We start from the raw sequence: 22,573 nt of genomic DNA on the forward strand, positions 1-22,573 counted from the left end.
AATTAATGTGTGCACAAACATCTAGTCACATGTAAGGGTATGTAAATAGCCCAGTACTACAGCGGGTTTGATTTAGGACCCTCATCACAGACTCATCAGCTCCTTGGAGTGAGTTGAGCTTTTATCTACATTTACATCTACATCAGTTACATTGGGAATGTGACTAATATGACCATGAGTTCAGGAATAGGAATACACTAACACATATGAGCCAGCTAAATATTTTACTGCTGAGAGACCACAAATGATATTGTATAGATGCAATGGAACTCAATTACTGGGGGAAAATGTTCAGTATTATAGCACATAGCAACTAGTCAAATGGTATTTATTCACCTCTCAACATAATGGTGTTAGATCGCCATCTATGGGTGAGATCAAGGCAGTGCGAGACACTTTCTCATTGAGATCAAACTTAAGTCAACATCACACTGACTCAATAGCTGTCAAATGATGGTTAGTTGTCCTGTTGTCAATCCAAACAGTGAAATCACTTACGTTGAAGTAATCACAATTACACACAATGTGGTGTTTGAGATTTTTTTGTACCTTCAGTTCCAAGTAAAAGCATGGCTCCAGGTGTGGCATGATCCGAAAGACGACACGGCATCAAACACTGTGGCAACATAACATGCTGACATCCATCAACATCAACATTCATGGCATATACAGATGTGGAATAGACATTAGACTTAAGATATTCAGCTTTGCAAAATCCACCTGCATTTTACACATTTACATTGCATTTCCATTTTCGGCATTTAGCAGGCGCTCTTATCCAGAGAGACTTATAAAAGTGCTTTGTCATTTACTCATTGAATGTATCCTAGCCTGTACAGTAGGTTAGAGTTAACAGTTCAAGATAACATTGAACTAGAATACTGTTGAAATACAGGGATCAATGCTGATGCCTAGAAGTGTGAAACAAGCATAAGCTCTATAACAGACAACTATAAGTACAATAACAAACAACTTCCAACTATACGTTCTAGAGTTTCAGTTACACAACAGATGCAGGATCAATGGTCATTCTAAATATTCCACAATTAAAAAAAGCCTTCAGTCTGTGTTTGGAGACAGCAAGGGACTCTTTTGTCTGGACAGCCAGTGGAAGTTCATACCACCATCTGGGAGCCAGGACAGAGAATAGTCTCAATGCTTACCTTCCATGAGACTCAAAGCATGGTGTTTCGAGCCGAGCCTTGAAAACACCCTTTCAAGCACGAGTCACGCACGCCCTTTCATGCGTTCCTTTACCTCTGTACCCCAGGCTCTCTCAGCCTGGAAAGGTGAAGGTGAGGTTGGGCTCTCCCTCTCTGTGTACCCCATCGGGGATTAGCGCGTATCCACTGTGCCGTGCCACTGTTCAACATGTTACGGGCGTCCTTCCACGCCCCCACCATGGTACAGACTCCCGCATGGGGGGATGATGCTCTGATTCTCACAAGGAACACCTGGGCATCTCAATCTTTCTGCTTCTTAAAGGTAATGTACCTAAAACGCCACAAGGTATAAACCATTTGAAATTAAAACACAGAAGAGTCCATATCTAGATAAGAGGAGTACACCTGCAGCTGGAACACAGTTTAAGTAAGAATAGAAACTTACTGTGCAGTGATGGACAGTGCTTGCAATAAATAGTTTATTCTGACCAAAAAATAGACAGGAAATATTTATACACTGTACAAACATTCTTTAGTCCCATTATAACATTTGTAGTAGACTGCATCACTGTCAGTAACATTCAGTGGTCATCATAAACTGTTGGCAATACAAAATGTCAGACAGTGAAAATAGACAGACATTTCACACTCAATGCTTGAGTTTTCTTAGAATGTAAACATCAACGATAAAATAGACATTTGTATTCAAATGTAAATACAGGAATATCCGTCACACAGTTATAGTCTCTGTGGATTTCTGCATGCCTTTTGAATCATTTTAACCTGCACAGATTGCACTTGTTTATAACAAAAGCACCGAAAATACTGTCTGCTAAAGCAGAATATTCCTGTGTTTGTAATGCTTGAGAAGTGTCCTCTTTTCTGCTCCATCAAAGCACTTACTTCAGTCAATAATTCCAAGTTTTACTTCGGCCTTTCAAAGCATGAGACGCGACCCAAGAGACAAGGATGAACAGCAGCAGATTCCAGTAATCACAGGTTCAGCTTCAACCTTCAGTTTGACATTCACAGTCACACTGTGTTCAGTCCACAGGTATAGTCTGATCCAGGCACTGTTCAACACACACACAGCTTGATCCAGCAAATGTTTGGCTTGTTTCATCTAAAGTTCCACTTAGATTTAAGGTCAGAAGAAGGATATGGTGAGATAACCACAACAAAGTGGGTTTTAGAACAAAAATTAGGTGATCCAATTTCACTAGTCCTTCACTAGTTTATCAAAGTCTTTCACTAGTTTATCTGATCCAAAGATGTTTTATCTGATTTACTTGTAAGGAACGAGGTTAAGGAAGAAATTACACAATCTAATTCTAATTCTACCCCCCACTTTGGGGGTAGATGGTTTGCAAAATATATCTTGTGATATCATTTCCATCTAGAGTAGAGAGACCACTACTCCTATCACAGCTAGAGGGTGTTGTTCTCCACAGTCTCTCTGAGGTGTTTAATGGCTGCAGTCTGGAACTGAGGCAGATAAAGAGGAATGCTTCTCTGGGATGTATAATTGGAATCACAGGTGCTGGAATCCTCGCTTCCCAACTGAGGACTGGAATCGACACCCCCCGCTCTTCGATCCATGTGATTGTGCACCCCTGCCTCTCCTTCTTCCTCACAATCCTCATTCTCCTCTTCCTCATCATTCACTCCCAGATAGTAGAGCTCTTTGGCCACCTGTTTGCTCTCCAAAGCTTCATCCTCTTGTTCTGAAATTTCTGAGAACTCTTCCACCGAGTTGTAGGAGTTGCGAGGATTGGTGCCATCAGATCCAGAAGGGTTCTCAAGCTCCCAGAGGCCTCCAGGGAAGGAGCCTGAGATGTCCGAGTTGTTGGCGGAGAAGTTGCCCTCGTCGCTGGAGCTGCTCAGACTCTTTTGCTGCTTCATCAGAAGTACCGGCTGATCAAAAAGCAGGACGGCTGAGTACGTCACAGACGACTGGCCAGACGTCTCCGGGGTGGCGGCCGCGGTGGACACGTCCAGCGAGAGGGGCTCCAGTGACCCATCCATTGTCGTCAGATTGTCTCTCCTGCTTTCCATGAAAAGGAGGTTCTCCTGCTCGTGCTCCTTGTCCAACGCAAGGAGGGGGGGTTTCTCCACTATCTCCACTTCACAGATGCTTTCAGAGATCAGCAGAAGTGGGCACGCAGTAAGGCTTTCTGGATGACCGAACACATTCTCTGTGCCATCCAGCTACAAGAAACACAAATGGTTCAGCATCAACATGTGTTTGTCATTTTGATACAGTAGAGAGACATTCAGTCAGTTACCTTTTTTTTCTATTACATAACTGCTATAAGAAAATATTAATAGAGTAAGTAACCTGAAGCATAAAAATCAAAAATGTATCCAAGAACAGTATGTTTCCTTCACAGCAACAATGCACTGAAAGTTTGACATGTTTTACTTTCAACAGCAACTGACCATTCTGAAATCCATTCTCTTGGCCCAAGAGCAGTTGTTAGGATTCGGGACATCTTTCCAGATCATCTTCTTCATTCTGGAATGTTAAGGAATTATGACACTTAGAAAAAACAAACTTATTAGGTATCAATTTCCAACTCACAGTAAGGTACAACATGTATGATATTAGAATGGTGCTCAGAGTCTCTGTTAGCTAGTGACATATCTGTCACTATCTGCTAACCAATCTTCTCTTACACACTGCACATTTGTTCTGGGTTATGCAGTCTCAGGCTGATATGTGGTATTGCAACTTAGGTCTGTCACACACTGGCCATGACATCAGTATTTTTCTCAACAAAATAAAAGCATAGTTATGAACTGGTGAGGTCTCAGAATGATAAAAAACCTTTAGAGTGTTACCTGATGAAAATCTAATGCAAAATGGGTTTGATAATTTGCCTCAATTATGATTAAAACATTTCATATGAGTCATGTCATGCAATACCGTGAGGCTCCACTAGGATGTGCCCCTTCACCGTGAGAGGCTATCCCTGGCCCCAGGCCTAGGAATATCTAAAACCTCACAAGGTGAACCATCTTACACATGAATGAACATCAGTACAGTCAGAAGGAGCAGAGACCCACACTTTCAAAGCACATTCGTTTGACATATTCAACTCATTTATGGCTCTTTTCATTGCCTATGTACAGTAGTAGACTTCATGTCATTTACTAGCACGAAGCTGCAACTCTACATAACAGATGATGCACAAAAATCTCTTAAGGGATGCACATAAACAGTAAGCTTAGCTGTTTGTTGAGAGTACCAGGCCCAGTAATCAGACGTATTGCCAGAGCTCAGGTCCACCTCATGACGCACATCCCCTTGAACAAGTCTAGCTACTTGCACTGTGCCCCCAACACTCTCTCCACTCTGCTCTCCTCCCTGTCACACCAACTCCCTCTCTGACTCGTTCTCTTCCCTACGCTACTCGGACTCTCTGACTCGTTCTTTCCTACATTACTCTGACTCTCTGACTCGTTCTCTTCCCTACATTACTCTCTGACTCGTTCTTTTCCCACACTACTCTGACTCTCTGCCCCATTCTCTTCCCCACACTACTCTGACTCTCCGCCCTGCCCTCCTCCCTACGTTACTCTGACTCTCCGCCTTGCCCTCCTCCCTACGTTACTCTGACTCTCCGCCCTGCCCTCCTCCCTACGTTACTGACTCTCCGCCCTGCCCTCCTCCCTACTTTACTCTGACTCTGACTCGTTCTCTTCCCTACATTATTCTGACTCTCTGACTAGTTCTCTTCCCTACATTACTGACTCTCTGACCAGTTCTCTTCTCTACATTACTCTGACTCTCTGACTCGTTCTCTTCCTCACACTACTCTGACTCTCCGCCCCATTCTCTTCCCCACACTACTCTGACTCTCTGACTCGTTCTCTTCCCTACATTACTCTGACTCTCTGACTCGTTCTCTTCCCTACAATACTCTGACTCGTTCTCTTCCCTACATTACTCGGACTCTCTGACCCATTCTCTTCCCTACATTACTCTGACTCTCTGACTCGTTCTCTTCCCTACAATACTGACTCGTTCTCTTCCCTACATTACTCAGACTCTCTGACCTATTCTCTTCCCTACATTACTCGGACTCTCTGACCCATTCTCTTCCCTACATTACTCTGACTCTCTGACTCGTTCTCTTCCCTACAATACTGACTCGTTCTCTTCCCTACATTACTCGGACTCTCTGACCCATTCTCTTCCCTACATTACTCTGACTCTCTGACTCGTTCTCTTCCCTACAATACTCTGACTCGTTCTCTTCCCTACATTACTCTGACTCGTTCTCTTCCTCACTACTCTGACTCTCCGCCCCATTCTCTTCCCCACACTACTCTGACTCTCCGCCCTACCCTCCTCCCTACATTACTCTGACTCTCCGCCCTGCCCTCCTCCCTACGTTACTCTGACTCTCCAGTCTGTCCTCCTCTGTCCGTTCTCTTGCCTGCCTCTGCTAAGCTCACACTCAGCCAACCATCAGCACACTTCCCCGCTGCCATCCCCTTTCGTCATGCCCATCAAAGCTGAACTCGATCAATAACAATCATCCAGTGACTGCTCCGACCTGCTGCAGCCTTTATCCGAGGCTTCCCGACAGACAGGGCTGTGGATGTTTATGTGCACACTAAAAGTGGACTAGACTAGGCTGGCAATATTAAATGCCAGAACACAATGAAAGGCCTCACTTTTCAGACATAGGCCCAAGAAACTGATTTTACTTCAGGCTACATTTCATCCATTTTTTTTTAAATCAAATACAAAAATAATACTTGCACTCGGACTAGTGCTAGGACTTCTTATGTGGAAAACTTACTGGTTTTGTGAGACGATCAGGGTGACTAGCAACACGACGGAGAGGAAGGCAATGATCAACAGAAGCATGTAGGCGGCAGGGTCATTCTGTGGAACTGTGAAACAACACTCAAGCTAAGCACTTTTAATGGTGAGTTTAGCAGTTTTGAACAGTTCAGTAGTCCTCAACATTTCAATAGTCCTTAACAGTTCAGTAGTCCTGAACAGTTCAGTTGTCCTGAACAGTTCAGTAGTCATGAACATCACGTCTCTCTGCAGCATTCTCCTATATACTTACAGAGTGTTCACACTACAGTAGGGTCAGACCTTGTCAGGTCATAAAGAAAACTTAATAGTGTGAGAAATATTACTCATATATCTGTAATTCAACACAGTAGAACTCATCTGTAACACATTTAGAAATCTGTATTGCAACAGTTGCAGGGACAGTTTTTGAGCCAGTTTTTAAAATTCTCTGCAAGGTTTGTATTGTTGAGCATATTACTGGGTGTTTCATAAGACGTAAGTGTGCAGGCGTACTTCTGCACGTCACTGGCTCCCCTTCTCCATCCGCAAACACGGGGGACAGTCGGAACTCCTCCACACCGTCTAAATGTTCTGTGGGAAGCATCACCAAAATTGGGACTACTGAGAAATGTTTCCATTCAGAAGAGGAACTTCCACACAAGCACACACAGAAACACCAATCAGCTGTAACCTCAAACCCACCTGCCTACTATTTTGCAGGACTCCCTCATGACAACACAACTGCTCACAAGCTCACAATTTTTTTAATCAATACTGTTTTGTAAAATGTTTATGCTAAACCCACAAATATGAAAGAAATCCTTATCATGATCAGAATACACATTTTTAACATGTTTCATACAGTTGCCTTTATGCCACACTGCAAAAAGGCAATGTTTGGTTAAATGTTCTGCATAAAAGTGCACATTTTAACCATCTCTTAAAGATAATGGCAGAACGATCACTGCTTTACTTACTTTACTTACCAAAAGGTATTCTTCATAGTACAGTGCACATAATAGCATATAGCACATAATATAGCAAATTGCATATAGCAATTGTGAATACACAGTTTAAACATAATTTTCTAATTCGCATTTGAATTTTAAAAAGTCCGGAACGTGTTACCATACCAACAGGTCACTGTATGTAAACTGGCAGGCAGCCTGAACCATATGCCTCAACCCCCTCCCTTCAAAGAAAAACACCAGTCATTTGACATTTCTTTCTTACCAAAAACAAATAATTTAAAGATTCGCTGAACACCTTATTCGGAATTTGCTCCACCCCAACTTAAGATTCAACACCTTGGTCGTGTTCCTTAAAACACTGCTGAACAATTTTTTGCAAATTTGCCATGCGACAGGATGCGTTACCCCGCTGAAATCATCCACTGCCATTATGGAATACTGTTGCCATGAAGGGGTGTACTTGGTCTGCAACAATGTTCAGGTAGGTAGTACGTGTCAAAGTAACATCCACATGAATGCCAGGACCCAGGATTTCCTAGTGGAACATTGCCCAGAGCATCACACTGGCTTGCCTTCCCATAATGCATCTTGGAGCTATTGCTTCCCCAATTAAGCAATACAGTCGCATCTGGCCTTTCACTGGATGTAAAAGAAAACATGACTGATCAGACCAGGCCACCTTCTTCCACTGATCCATTGTTCGGTTTTGCCCATTGTAGGCACTTTCGTTGGTGTACAATGGTGTGTCCGTGCACTCTGACTGGTCTGTAGATGCGATAGGCTACACTGTGTGTTCTGCAAACTTTGTGCAGTTTGTGCTACAGTAGCTTTTCTGTGGAATTGAACCAGATGGCTTAGCCTTCACTCCCCATCCACCTCATGACCCTCTCGCCAGTTCGCTGGTTGTCCTTCCTTTGGCCCCTTTTGGTAGGTATTAAGCACTGCAAAGCAGAAACATCCTACAAGACCCAGTCATCTAGCTATCACAGTCTGGCCCATGTCTAAGTCACTCAGGTCCTTATGCTTACCCATTTTTCCCGCTTCCAACACAACAACTTCAAAAACTGTTCACTTGCTGCCAAATATATCCAAAACTTTGAGAGGGGCCATTGTAATGAGGTAAATCAGTGTTATTTACTTCACCTGTCAGTGACTAAGGTTATGGCTGATTTCTGAAACATTTCACTAAATATACAGTATACGTCAAACACAACACTCAGCTCCTAATCATCTGTAACTCTTGACGACATCTGAACTTTATCGATATGTTGCTGATAGAGAAAGAGTGATTAAGAAGAGAAAGGAACAGAGTAATGTGCAGGCTGTAAACATACGGCAAACTTGGAGCTCCCTGGTGGTGGGTGGGACTCGGAGCCACTCGATGCTCCCAGCCAATGAACCGTCGAGCCCAGCGACTTCCTTCAGCTCCACCCATTCGATAACGAAGGAAAATGGCGAGGGCTGTTCAGACACCAGGGCCCAGGAGAGAGACACACAGGTAGCATTGGCTACTGCGCGGAACCAGCGCACGCAGCGTCCTGAAGACGGGAACCGAAAGTTCAGTGGGGCGGCACAGGCCTTGCCGTTTTCACCCGAACCAAACACTTAAGACATGGGTGTGAAACCATGACAACAGCCTACCCCTGAACACTATAACAGTGCATTTCTGAAGGCTACATCTAATAACTGCAACAAAGGCTTTTCTGCTCTCCCTATTACAGGAAATGTGGCATGCTTTATAATCTAATAGACAAGCCTCTGTATCAAAACAACAAACAGCTTTCCATCAAAGTAATTAACCATAAATGAAAATATGTAATAGGACAGCAAAAAAAAATAGAACAGAACAAGACTGGAAGCACACAAGCAAAAAAAAAATGTAAACATTTTTAAAAGCTCTGGCACAATTTAAAAAATATTCCTTCTCATTAGCTAGAGCGATTTGCTTAAGAGTTGGTAATGCTGTTAATAGGTCCCTGTCAATGGAATTAATGTTATAACATTAGGAACATGTTAACTCACGTTTAGGCTGACGCACAAGGGTCAAGTTACTATTCTTGCCTGAGGAGCCTAAAGAGTTATGAGACATGACAGTGATGGTATGGACATCTTCTTTCCAGTGGAATGTGTAAAATGAGCCAAGGTCTATGTCATCTGACCACACAGCGCCCCCAGAGGCCTGATGTAGAACAACGAGTCCAAGCACACAACGTTCTGGGTCCGCTGCTGGGATCGGCTAGAAGACATTAGGGAAAAAAATTGATTTACCAACCATTATTTTAAAAATAACCTCACTGCAAAAAACACAAGCACCATTAATTGATCAAGACTATAGCCAAGAACAATTTTGACTGTACACTTTATTACTGCTATATTTTTGCTTTTTGTAGACATTGTTCATTAAAACGTTTGAGGTATTGTACCGACAACCTCCAAGCCCTTCTCATTTACGGAGCAAACACGCTCAGGGAATAGTCAATCAGAAGCAGGATCCAAGTCTTACCTTAAAGAGCAGAGTCACGTTTGTGAAATTCCCTGCATTGTCTTCCTGAATAACTCGCCAGAAATCTGGCCCCATCATTGGTGCTACAAACAACCAGACAATATCCCCTTAGAAGCAACAATCATTTATATGGATCTAAAAGTGGCAAAGGACTCTTGCAACAGAAGTATCTATCAAGCAGAACTTGTCATATCAGGGTTATGAGTTGAAGCGCCACAGAGAAAACAGTGCAGAACATTTCTTACTAAAATTTATTTCTTCACACAGGAGAACTTCACCTTTAGAACTGTAAACTGAGGAGATATGAGACTCGCTCCAGTCGCTCCAGTAACCAGAGCCTTCAAATCTTCGACAGCGTACTTCAACCTTGTACTGAACACATGGGTCTTGGACCAGAACAGCAGCCCACGGCTCAGAGACAGGACCAAAAATCTGGGAAAGAGAAATCTGGAATTATATAAATGCAATATAAAATTGCAAACCAAAAACTCATCTGATGACAGACCATAAGGTATTTTCTTCCTAATACAACTGGCAGTAAATGAACTGAACCACAAAACAGCTCAGGTTGACCGGTTCTGTAAATAGCCCGTCTGTTGTAAAATACTGAGGTTGGTCATCATTTCAATCTGAGCTCAAAGTACATCCATTACACAGCCACAGCAGGTACAGGTCAAACCCAACTATAGCGATGCATGCACCTCTGCTCGATTGCTGGCGGATTACGATACAGGACATGTGCACTCAAAACGCTGCCACTCTGTTTGTGTCCAAAGCCCAGCTGAGGCCTCGGCCTTGAGAAACTAGGGTTGGGCAATGTTTGCATGAAACAGCGCGATGGACGATGGCATCAGGGGTTAATGGGTGGAGTAGCGGAAGTCTTACAGAGGTTCTATACAATTTTTTTTTTTTTTTTACATTTGTGGAGGTAATCACATTTTTGTACATTCCTGGGTCATCCATATGAGATAACCCTACCAGAAACCTCCACCCACCTTCCACTGCAGATCTGCTACCTCCTGGGAGGCGACGTATCGTAGTTCATACTGCAGGTGGTACACAGGCAGGTAGGGACGTTTCCACATTGTACTCAGCGTTTTGTTGGGCCATGTGACTGCTGTCAGGTCTGAGGGCGGGGATGGTTTCACTGGAGGACAGAGATTGAAACGCAAATATCGTCATTTAGGGCTTCCATTTACGTGAGGGTAAATTGAGCCTTTTTATGATACTTTAAACACTCACCGTTTTCAACAGGCGATACAAAAACAGGGAGGGACCTCACTTTGCCATGCCCCCCCTCCACCACCAGCCAGACCCTGTAGCAGGAAAACAGGCTCAGGCCCCGGAGGGTGCACTCACGAAAGTCCCCCGCTCCGTCCGGACACTCCTCCACCCCGGACAAAGACTCCTCCCCCATCTGGGCCATGGAACGTTCCTCATGTGGTATCTCCTCACACATTTTCTTATAGCTTCTAAAAAAGCAAACAGAGTTAACACAAATGACGACTTCTTCAATACAATAAGCCAGGTTAACGATCAGGAGAGAAGGGTACGATCCTTCATACCTGTACAGGAATCGAACCACAGCCCATGCACTCTTATTCCACTTACAGGTCATGGAATCATCTCTTAACCGCTGATCAGACTGACATGTTATGTTTGCATCAAAAAGTCCTGAAAATAAATGCACAAGAAACTCTTCAATATTTACAGCAGTCTCTAGAAAAAGGACAGAACAAAGTAATATCCCATTCTTCTATCTGAACCAGGCAAAACTGAATCTCTTTCAAGATATTCATGCACTAAAATCCTATTTATAACTTTTCATTTATAGCAAAAGAGCATAAATGACATCAATGAACCTTATAAACTTCACTGTGTGCACAATTATTAGGTAAATTGTATTATTGAGGATTCATTTTATTATTGAACTACAGTGCTCTCACACAATCCAAAATATTAATAAACCCCAAAACCGAATATTTAAGAATGTACAAGTGAGGTTTTGGCTTTTTTTTTATCCATGTGTGCAAAATTACTGGCCAACTATTAGTGCCCAGTATTATTATTAGTGTACAGAATTATTATGCAACTAAATGAAAAATGTAAATTTTCCCATCTCACTTGTTATTTTCATCTTTTACAGTGAGAATATTAAACAAACAACTAAACATTTACAAATAAACATTTTTTTAAAAAGTGACCAATATAGCCACCCTTCTTTTCAATAACAGTCGGAAGTCTGTCAGTTTTGTAATCTGTTGACAATCAACTGTACTGTTTTCCTTCAGTGTAAATCTCCCATTTAAGAAGGGACCACAAATTCTCAATAGGGTTTAGGTCAGGTGAGGAGGGGGGCATGTCATTATTTTTTCGTCTTTAAGGCCTTTACTGGCTAGCCACGCAGTGGAGTACTTCGATACATGCTATACACTGCTTGAAGAAAGTGTCTTCTAAAAACTGGGAGTAGGTTTGGGAGTTGATTTTGAGTCCATCTTCAACCAAAAAAGGTCCAACTGGCTCATCTTTAATAATACCAGGCCATAGCACTACCCCACCTCCACACTGCTGGCATCTGAGTCGAAGTGGAGCTGGAGAATATGCATTAAAATGATGACATGGTCAAAATGCTCTCGTGCCTAATAATTGTGCACACAGCAGATGTGGTTTAGACAGGACAAAGGCCGCGTCTCACCTTCGGTGTAGACTTTGGCGTACGCGATGCTGCACTTATATTTCTCCCCCCATGAGAGGCAGCACATCAGAGTATCAAATCCTGGATCTTTTGACCTGACGGTGACTGCGCTGACCCTGGTGTTGACCACTTTGTACTGGCTTTCTGGGATGACCTGACCGTTCAGCATCCACACCACCTCGCTGGCCGCCCAGCCATGGTTGTGAAGCACTCCATACACAGTTGCTTCATCCCCGGGCCTGGTGAGCACCTCGGTAGGGATGTAGCTCACTTTTGAGGTGTGGGAAAAACAAAGAAAAGAAGACGTGCAGTTTATATTGGCTCTGGCTTTACAGATCAGCTTTTTAGCATGATCAAACAGACCAGATTTCTCTCAAAGATGCCATTCCACCATGGTGTGAAAAAGTAAGTTTGAGGTCTTGTGCAAGGACTTGAAATTGAGGCATGGAAAACACATTCCTCTAGTCTACAGACAACGTCTGCACAAAACTAACTTCTCCAGTTAGCCAGCTTATTCAAAGCTCAATGCACCCCTGTAAAAAGGTTTCCCGGATCCCTGTTGCTGTTCATGTAATGCTGGAAAACCTGGCGCAACTCCACATGTGAGTGCTCCTCTATCAAGCAGCCTCTAGTAGGATATCGTAACTGTTTCTGATGCCATTTCTGATGATCAGAGAGAATGCAGGCACTCCTAATCCTCCTCATTTCGGGGTATGGCAGTTCTTTGTCCTGCCTGGCATATTCATTAGTGCTTCACAAGGGCTGCACGTGTATTTTACTTCAGATTTTGTAGCATTAGCAACATAATGAATGTTGTTTGGGGGAGGTTTACAGGAAGCAGCAGCACCATTCCTGGTATGTTTGATGTTACAAAAAAAACAATTTAAATAAATAAAAAAGTTTTATAAAAGTGTAGTCCATTAATGAAGACACAGAAACAGTCTAAATAACGCTGAGTGGAGCTAGGCACCTGGGACCTGCAGGTATACAAGTAGGGAGGGTTGGTTGTTTTGAGGGTTGGTTCTTTGGGTTGTTTTGCCCCCTCAAGTGAGCACACTGTAGCCTTCCATTTCGGTTGCCATGGTGACTAAACTTAATAAGCATTTGACAAAAGCACTATAATCCTACTAGCTTACTAAGAAAAAAGTACTCAGTGAAATACCTAACTCTTAATATGGGCGGATAGTTTATACCAGCGAAAAGCATCTCACACACACAGTAGAATGGATCTGCCGGTAACTCGCTTAATGGACCATTCACATTTATTCATATGGAAATTTTAGCTGGAAAACAGCAATTTGTGTGTCCTTTGCATTTTGTGACATACTGTTATAACTAGTGCAGTGTTTCTGAATGTTTATTCATACAACTACTGCTTTAAATCTGGTTCACGATCAATCTTAACCCTGTGAAGGGTTAGGACTAGAGGCTATTTGTCTGTGAAGGTACTGCACAGCAATGTATATAGAGTGCAGTGTATAAGTAACTGGACAGTGAGACAGTTTCTGAATTTGAAATGAAACAATGACTTTAAAAGCAGGTAAAGCAGACTATCAACTTTAGTTCAAGGTTAAGTATGTCCTGAGTTCATGCAAAATGTGCTTGGTGGCAAAGCCTGTTGTAAAAAGCCCTATAAAAATATATTTTTCAATTAATTTTGAATGGTACAAGTTCAGTCAGTCATTGACTATTAAAAGGATTTGCAACCAAGGTACTGAACATTTGTGCTAATCTTAAAGAATTATGTTAATCTTAAAGAAAATAATTATTGTATAAACATTTCAACTTGATATAAATGTTAATTCTCTCAAATTAATTCTTCACATTCTGCACTTTAATTCCATAGTTATTATCATAGTAATTTCAAGTACAATGAGCTAGAGGCTGGAGTAGTGGTTGTCAAATATGGACCTCCAATAAAGTCTGGGTTTAACACCCTTGTGGTTGATTATCTAGGCTTATCTAGGTTTCCGTCATATCTGACTCTTAGATGAAGTGAGGGTGGAAAACGTCTACGACCTAAACCTTGAAGTATGTGCCCGTGAATAACAATGAAAGTCTGAAAAACTGTTAATTTAATAATGTCTATTACTTATGGACTGTCTGTGCGACATTCTAAAGGCAGTGCACGCACACTTCTTAGAGTGAATCAGAGTGGTGGGTGTTATGTGGGTGGTCGTGTCAAAAGGCACAGACACAGCAACGAAGAAGGATCCATCTAGAAATGGTCAATAGACATGAAGGTAATAAAAACCGTTGTGTGTGGTATGTGTGTGTGGTATGTGTGTGGGGGGGTTGAAGTGGGAGAGAGAACCTGCGCGTGTATAAACTACAGTTAATCTTAGAATTCAGAAACACTGCAAGGCTTCATTTGCACTGTTTCACTCAAGTTGTCATTTTATGAAGATATTTTCTAAGTATAGAGTGAGTCACTCTGTTGCTCTACGTCTGTGTGTGGCAGGTTACCCTTGAGATCCTTGATAAGAAATTCTTTGTCATTATTGAAACATTAATTATTGCTGTCTGGGTATGAACACACTTAACTCCTGCAAACCACTTAAAATATTTTGCTGGCATGTGAAAGCACAGAGACACACGCACACACACGCAGATACATGCACAGGCACGAGCATACACGCGCACGCACACGCACACACACGCACACATGGGACTCTGTGAAGCCCAAGGGAAAGTTTAACAAAGAAATCTCATTCATAGAATGTTCAGTTCAGAGGGGCTATGGATGAATAATAACAGAGCCAAGTGGAGCTTTGTCCATCAGCAGGACAGCACTGAGTGGTCAGATTAATTAATCTACAATAGCCTGCTTTATATTCGGGGGGCTCAACAAAGAAAGTTCTGCAGTCAAGACAGCGCCCATGGCAGCCCAAAACGGCAGAAAGCTGCTTAAAATACCCTGCTGAGTTATAGCCACATCACTTTTGCACTAAGATGGTAACATGCAGTAAGAGTTATTCTTTGAGCCTTCAGAATATTTTTCATTACTTTACACTTATGTTTTACATTTGCATTTTGAACCTATGGCCTATGTCTATGACTTTACTAAAATGTTAAACCTACTACCTAAGCTAGTACAGTCTCTGTAATTTTAATCTTAGCCATGCTAGCAGGTTTTAAAGAACTTTGCACAGTAATACAGCCATCTAGCCACAATATACTAGACTAGGGCTGAACAATAATTTGCTAATATATATGTATATTATATGTATATAATATATGTAATTTAGCTCTCTCAGATATTTGAGACTTTCTGGGTGTTTTCATGAATCATTCTTGTGATTCCAACAAGTGCAAATCACTTTGGTAAAAAGAGTACCTTTTATCAAGGGCACACCACATAACACAAACCATAATGCAAAATGGTAGCAGTATAATTGCAATACAGGAACCCAAGACAAGGCTGAAAGCCAGCAAGCATAAGGAGCGTGAGCTGAGAACACGCAGCGGTGGCCATACCATCGAGTGCCAGGTAGAACGGTTGGCTCCAGTCGCTCCAGGCCAGCGGCTCACGCAGCCTCTGGGAGCGTACCTGTACGACGTAGCGGCCTCCGAAACTGAGGGAGCTCAGAGCCACCCACGGATGCTGGACCTTTAGCACCTAACAGAGAAGCATACGCGTGCTCCTTTAGATCGGCTGTGGACTCAAAGACCAATGCAAGTACACAAGTAACCCTTGCTAATATATCACAACAAATCGTACCCATTGATCTACCTAGAATGGAAAACTAGAGCAGATATTTTTAGACATGTCACCTGACCCTTAATGATCTGACTATTACTGATCTAAGATTTTATGACATTTTACTCACCTCCAGTGTTTGAGAGAAGTGTTGGATGAAGTAACGGATTTCGTAGTTAAGTGGATATCGGCTAGTGGGTGAGTCACTCCATTCAAATATCACTTCTCCCTCAGTGCTCACATTGTAATGCAGGTTCACTGGTGGGTGTGGCTTATCTGTGAATGGTGGTAATTCAATCAATATCACAAATTATGTTACACAGAAGCAGGATTGCTATGCTCAGTATGATTGTGATCCGTTGGCTAAGTGGTGCCATAGCCAAATTTGCTAGAAACTTTGGGGTAAAACCCCTGTTTAGTTTGCTATTCTTCACTTCTTCTAGTCTGACCACAGCTAGCGGCTGCACGCTCTGATCTCCCATAAACTCCACCTCCTTCTGTGCTCTTGGTGATTTCTTCGACTTAATATTACTATAGGACAGAAAAAGCTTCGTGTCATAAAACAGCTATGTTCAGGGTAAAAGCCCAGCTAATACACCCTTGACTGACAATTCTAGGAATTGTAATATTGAGTGCTAGGCTATGCCTTTTCTTCTTGAATCATTATATGTAATCATCTGGCTTCTAGCTGTAATCTATCTGGATGCTCATTATTTCTCATTCCATTTATAGATGTCCAGAACAAGACAATTTTGTTTTTTTAAACAATTTTAACAACTCTATAATTATTAGAGGCAAGGAACATTTAGTTTGATACTGCAATATCAATAACAGTCAAAACACCTGAGCTTATTAATTACAACTATGTAATTAATATACATACACTATAACCACAATAACTATAACTCAGTGTCATTCACTCACTGAATTTATCCTTCACTAGCTTTCTCTTAGATAGGCAACTACTGTTTCTGTCTTATTGAACATGAATAGGACTGCATTGATTGGATATTTTTGTTCATTTACTTTTCAGTTTAACTTTGTCAGTGAGGAGGATGAAATATAGATAATCTGTCAGGAGCCAGTAACACTAAACAGAGAAACATTTTTCAAAAATGTACATAAATGGACTCAAATATATTGTCCTTTTTGCTATCATTAGCCAGCTGTAGTGGTGAATGAACTCTTATAGTGCTGATCTCAGAACTCATAGCTTTTTGCTGGCCTCCTTTAAGACCATTAGGAGTTAATCCAACATTGGTGATTTTACTGTGAAAATGACCTCTCATGTATCTCATCTAATCAGTCACCCTTCACTAAACTCAGCAGTAGAAAAAAAGTAGCTTCTATAGGAAAGTGGCTGTTGGCAACCTAGTCTGTCGTCTTACAGCATAAAGAACGCTGATTTTGTAAATATACCGGGCATACAAATGGTTTTCCTATCAGAGGATATCTCCCCTATCACCATGGTTTCAGGGACAAATCAAACACACATCTCCCTCCCTGCAATGAGTGTATAATGTTTGAGAAGCATTTTAGTGTAAAATCTGTCACTCACTTAACGACATGTCAGACCTCTAAAATGCATACCACACCTGGAACAAAACACTGTGTATGCAATTAAATGTGATCCTACTGAGAGCACTTTCAATCAGTCATTTAATTGTTTATATTTTCAACTTTATTTATTTTATTTTTAACAGACAAAATGAAAAGCTATATTATATCCTGTTGGTGTGATCATTTTTTTCCAGTCTGGTGACTGGTCATAATTACATACCATTAGGTACATTTGATTCTTCATATTTTTTAAGCTAAAATGTTTAGTTTTCTTAAAGCACAAGAAAAAACTATTGTGATTTGTAATTTCTCCTCCATGCTTCAACTTTAAATTTACATCCTATAACGGTTACATATCAAGGCTGCAAACCTTTTAATCTGCAACGTTTCATTGCCTACACTCACACACACACACACAAAAACACCCCCCCCCCCCAAAAAAAAACAACGGCCATTACCAACCAAGCAAGCTCTCTGGGTGGTAAAATTAATTTTTGCCTCCTCCCAGTTTCTACATACATGAATGGTAGCTTCCTGTTGACAAGGTTGGTGTAAACAATAATGAACTTAGGTTACTGTAATAGTATCAGCCAAGCAGCATACAGTGTATTTTTTAAACTGTGCTATGGTCTGCTTAATGCTCTGGGTAGGGAATTGTGATCAAATAACACTTTCAGAGGACATAATAAAATAAGTAACAAAACTGAAGTCTTCTAAAAATGTCATGCTTTGCAAAGTTTCTCCTGATTCTACACATGCAAACTATGCAAATTAATGACTATACTACTATAAACATATAACTCACATTATACATTTACAGTACTTGGTAGAAGCTCTTGTCCAGAGTGATTACACATATGTATAACTACAGAAGTGAACCTATTGGTGTTGCTAGCATTCTCTACATGCTACAGGAACGCAAAGTAGCACTGACACTATTGTTGTTCTGTGCAATTTTCATGTCATTTGTCGGGTGTCACTTACATAGCTGATGGACGTTGATGTGCATGTCTGGTGCCAAGAGAGAATGGTCATTCAGTGACCCGCTGACCACAAGGGAGAAGGAGACGTCGCTGGCATGAAGGGTCACAGAGCACGTGATGGCCCCATCCCCAGAACACTGGGATCGAGGAGAGCGACCCATTTCACTTGTCTGCGAATCCAACTCCATTCTGGAACGAGAGGGAAGCACCACCTTTTACCCCTTTAACAACATAACAACTTCTACATATAGCAAATGGTAAATCATAGACAGGTGGCAAGACATCCAATGTGACGAGGTTTGGTAATGATTTAAAAAATATGCAAATATACAAAAGATATTCCAAAAATAATCCCCAAAACTGAACTGAAAACAAGCATCTTATTTATAAGCACTGCCTGAAAGATCAAGTTCAATCAGTTAAGTTAAGAGAACTGTTTGCCTTGAGTCATATTGGTTGCTTTTTATTAAAGCTGGACTGTTTCCCATTTATTGAGTATGTGTGCTGTCCTTGTAAACAGCTAAATGTAGTAAAAACAACCAAAAAAAATTCAGATAAATTATTTACCTGAAATCATAAGAATTATCTCCGCTGTGGGGTTTGAAACATAATCTGATAGGAGACACTAATTATGATGTCAGTAGGGGAAACTTTAAAAATCTTTATGCATTTGCACTAAAACGGTCTAAAAGCATTTGTGTAAGCTGAATGTGCTCACACTGTAAGGACAGCGTTTGTGCTCGTGTGGTAGTGGGTGTGTGGGACTGGAAGAGAGAAATTGTTTTTTGGCTTTTGATCTTGTTTTTTCTTATTTCCATTTACTATTGAATTTGATGAATAGGCAGTGTGGGAGAAGGGTGCTTTGGAAACAAAAAAAGGAGAATAACCATAATAATACCATCTATAGTGATAATAGTCAAACAATAAAACAATAAGAAGGCAAGCCAAAACAAAGATGTAAACGGGCACTCTGTAAAAGAGGTAGTCGCTGATTGGGCCAAAAAGGAAAAAAAACACACGCACTTTCCTAAACCCTCATAGGTCCACAGCACTCAGGGTGCTCCATGGTTACACTCAAATCACACTTAAGCCTATGCTCTTATCACTTGACAAGTGGTTAAAGTACTTGACTTTTAATCAGAAGGTTGCCCGCCCCGCCACTGCCAAGCTGTGCCCATGAGCAACACCCAACTGCTCGAACTGTATTCAGTAATAATTGAAAGTCGCTTTGGATAATAACATCAGCTAAGTGCCATAAAAGTAAATATCTATCAGTTCACTCAGCAACTTGCTTAGAATGAATACACCTGCACGCTACATCAACCTAGTAGCTTAAAAGTACCCCTGGGAAGTGTGGAGAAAGAAGGAACTCACGCTACAGCCTGCAGGCTAACAGTAAGATGGTTGGTAGAGGTGGCATCAGCTCTGTGGTGCTTTATATAACAAATCATGTTAGCTTGTTTGTCTTCAAGCCAGCACAGGATGTCCAAGCAGTCTGCTAGAGAGACATTCAGTTAGCACAACACTTTCATTAAGTCTCTTCATTCAGTGAGAAAGCCCATGGCAATTAGCAACACCAACGGCTAGTGCGGGGGTAATTAGGCCTGTCAAAACAAAGCCTCATTACAATGTGTACATTTATGTGGAAAAAAAAGGTAAACTCTGAAAGAAAAACATAAAATTAAATTAAAAATGTAAAAAGTTACCTAATGTCGTGTTCAGGGAATGACAAGATCAAAAATTTTGGATCTCAATAGAGTAGCTTTGGATTTTGTTGTGATAAAACATTAAACTTTAAATCCAACTAACCCACATTTAAACCCATAAGTGCTGCCTCACTCCTAACACAGTCACAGCCGGTTTCCACCGCAGTAGCTCCTTTCGTGGATAAGACCACCTCTCCCATCCTATCGGCCAGCTTCTGGGGTGGCGCCAGCTTCCATTTAAACCAAGCAGGAGCCTGTGACCCCAGGCCCTTACACAGGTGGGACCTGGTGTGCTCCTGCCTGGTGGAGCTGACAGCAGCCCACAGCCCACTGCAGAGACCAGCTACGGCTTACTGCACTCTACATGCAAAGGGGTTTCCTTTATTAAATGATTCGGGCTAAGAAACGCCAACAGTTTTGTTTTTTAGTATGCTATTCATTTATTTGCTTCTAATTATTGTCGTAAAAGATAGAACAAGGAGATTAATGGGAACTAATTAGCATGCACAATGACCTCTGCCTATTGATTGGATGATTAAATCTCTATTCCCAGTTCTCACCACCTGCAGCTGGGAACAAACAAATGAGACTCTTTGACTATAGCTAAAGAACCCCAAGTGGTGATGATGCAAGAGCTTTGGATTGCATGTGGCTGTGGTCATTTTGTGATTCAATTTGGTTTCCATTAACAAGAACGTTTCATGTTACTTCTGGTATTCCTGCACGTGCAAATTTCAAAATACTACAAAATAACTGAAAAAAAATAATGTTCATAGCAGTTTAACAAAATTTAGCATTAATACTCCCCTAGGTCTCCTCCATGAGCCACACATATTTTGTATAAGATCACTTTTTTTGAACAAGTATATCATTTTGAATAAGTATATACAATCTTTTGCTTTGAAATACATTTTGTGTTTTTATGAGCCAAACCACATGTAGTATATAATAAGAGCTCTAAAAAACAGCTATTTTTTAGACTATTAACACTTAGAAACAAAATATTAAAATTTATACTGAATCATGATTTTAAAATCAATTAACTTATCAAAATTAAAAATGTGTGAATCATCACACTGTTTCTTGTCAAACAAATGAACTGCATCAAAGCCAAAGAAATGAAAAAACAGCAAAAAAATACTGTCAAATCTAATCTATGTGCCTATGCTACTGTCAACACCAACCTTGTGATTCACTGGAGGCTTCCACACCATTTGTGAAGTTTTGGATGTGGCACTGATACAGGTGGAGGCCCCTGCTGTGACTGAAGCTCTGATTCAGTGCCTTGAAGTCGGCACCGGCCCTGCGCACCTCTGCCTGGAACCCGGAGCCGACTGAACGCAGCTCACAGCACAGCTGAGCTCTCCACTCAAAGCCCTGATACTCGCCAGGCCAGCCACCTACGGGACTCAAAGCTGCCTCACCTGAAAAAGACGTTTGGGTAAGGTTCCACGGGACAATCGGCACAAGTTTAATTGGGTTTAGACATACATTCAGTGCTAAAAACTACATAAAATTCTATGAAGCACCAGAATCTCTGTATGACTATAACTAAAGGCTGGGTGCAAGTACAGTGAGCACAGTCCTCCTTTTTTCCAACCTCCTGTGCTCCTCCCCCCGCATTCCTATCCAATACTAATATGTTTCTAAGGTGGGGCTGCTGACAGTTTGATGGTTTGCAGCAGACCACACCACTGCCACATGTCAGGAAAGAGAAAGAGGGAGTAGTATGACATCAGTGGCATGATGTTCACGCTATGCAAAGAAATCCTGAAATGTGCCAAACACTCACCATGTAAAGCAATAATGAGATTCACGACGAGAGCCAGAATCACACAGAGAAACCTGGAGAGGATAGAAAGCATCTGTTAAACGACTGCAGTCGTGAGTCAGACTCTTGTTTCAGGCGCTGGGGGTGGTAAAGCGCTGGTGTCCACACATTGTGACTGGGCTCCATCACCTCTTTAGTCACTCTGCAAGCTGCAGAGATCCAACGGCCCATTAATTCCTGACTGCTTTGGCCATAGGTACAGTCTATAGTCCAAATGTACTGCACAATCAGACTACGCGTCTCCCGATGCACCGATGAATCACATCCGCATGCTCCTGAACCAGGGGGGCCTCGTAAGGCTGTTTACTGCTACAGAGGCACAATAGGATCTCTACTGGTTTGACCCCCATGCAGTGAAATAGCCTGGGCTTTTAGGCTAATGATCCTCATTTCAGACATACTCATTTAAAGAGAACAGAGAAAGCTCAACCTAGCCATGAGACCTGACCCATCATGTGCATGCAGTGCTAACGGGCAAAGAAAGGTCCACATATCATGATAAAACACTGTCAAAGGTACATATTCGTAAATATTCGTAAATCCGCAAATAATACTTTAGCAGCCACATCCGACAAATCACAAACCCAATTTTTTATAAACGGACACCAGTAAATTAGAAAATTAGAACCACAATAACACAATAAT

General features: G+C 41.6%; 1 protein-coding gene across 1 annotated transcript; it reads right to left on the bottom strand.

The window, feature by feature from the left end:
• Positions 1-1,623: 1,623 nt before the first annotated feature.
• lepr (leptin receptor) lies at positions 1,624-21,962 on the bottom strand. The gene is made up of 18 exons (XM_027027072.2): positions 21,890-21,962; positions 21,282-21,521; positions 19,766-19,889; positions 18,393-18,580; positions 15,979-16,124; positions 15,626-15,767; positions 12,149-12,418; positions 11,019-11,127; positions 10,696-10,925; positions 10,449-10,600; positions 9,732-9,885; positions 9,454-9,536; positions 8,973-9,186; positions 8,285-8,488; positions 6,493-6,570; positions 5,975-6,068; positions 3,603-3,678; positions 1,624-3,371 (listed from the first exon to the last, which is right to left on the bottom strand). Exons 1-18 carry the CDS (start codon positions 21,960-21,962, stop codon positions 2,592-2,594), a joined length of 3,357 nt encoding a protein of 1,118 aa, XP_026882873.2. The 3' UTR covers positions 1,624-2,591.
• Between the last annotated feature and the right edge of the window lie 611 nt (positions 21,963-22,573).

The sequence above is a fragment of the Electrophorus electricus genome, chromosome 3 (genome assembly GCF_013358815.1).
Source record: "Electrophorus electricus isolate fEleEle1 chromosome 3, fEleEle1.pri, whole genome shotgun sequence".
NCBI lineage: Eukaryota > Metazoa > Chordata > Actinopteri > Gymnotiformes > Gymnotidae > Electrophorus > Electrophorus electricus.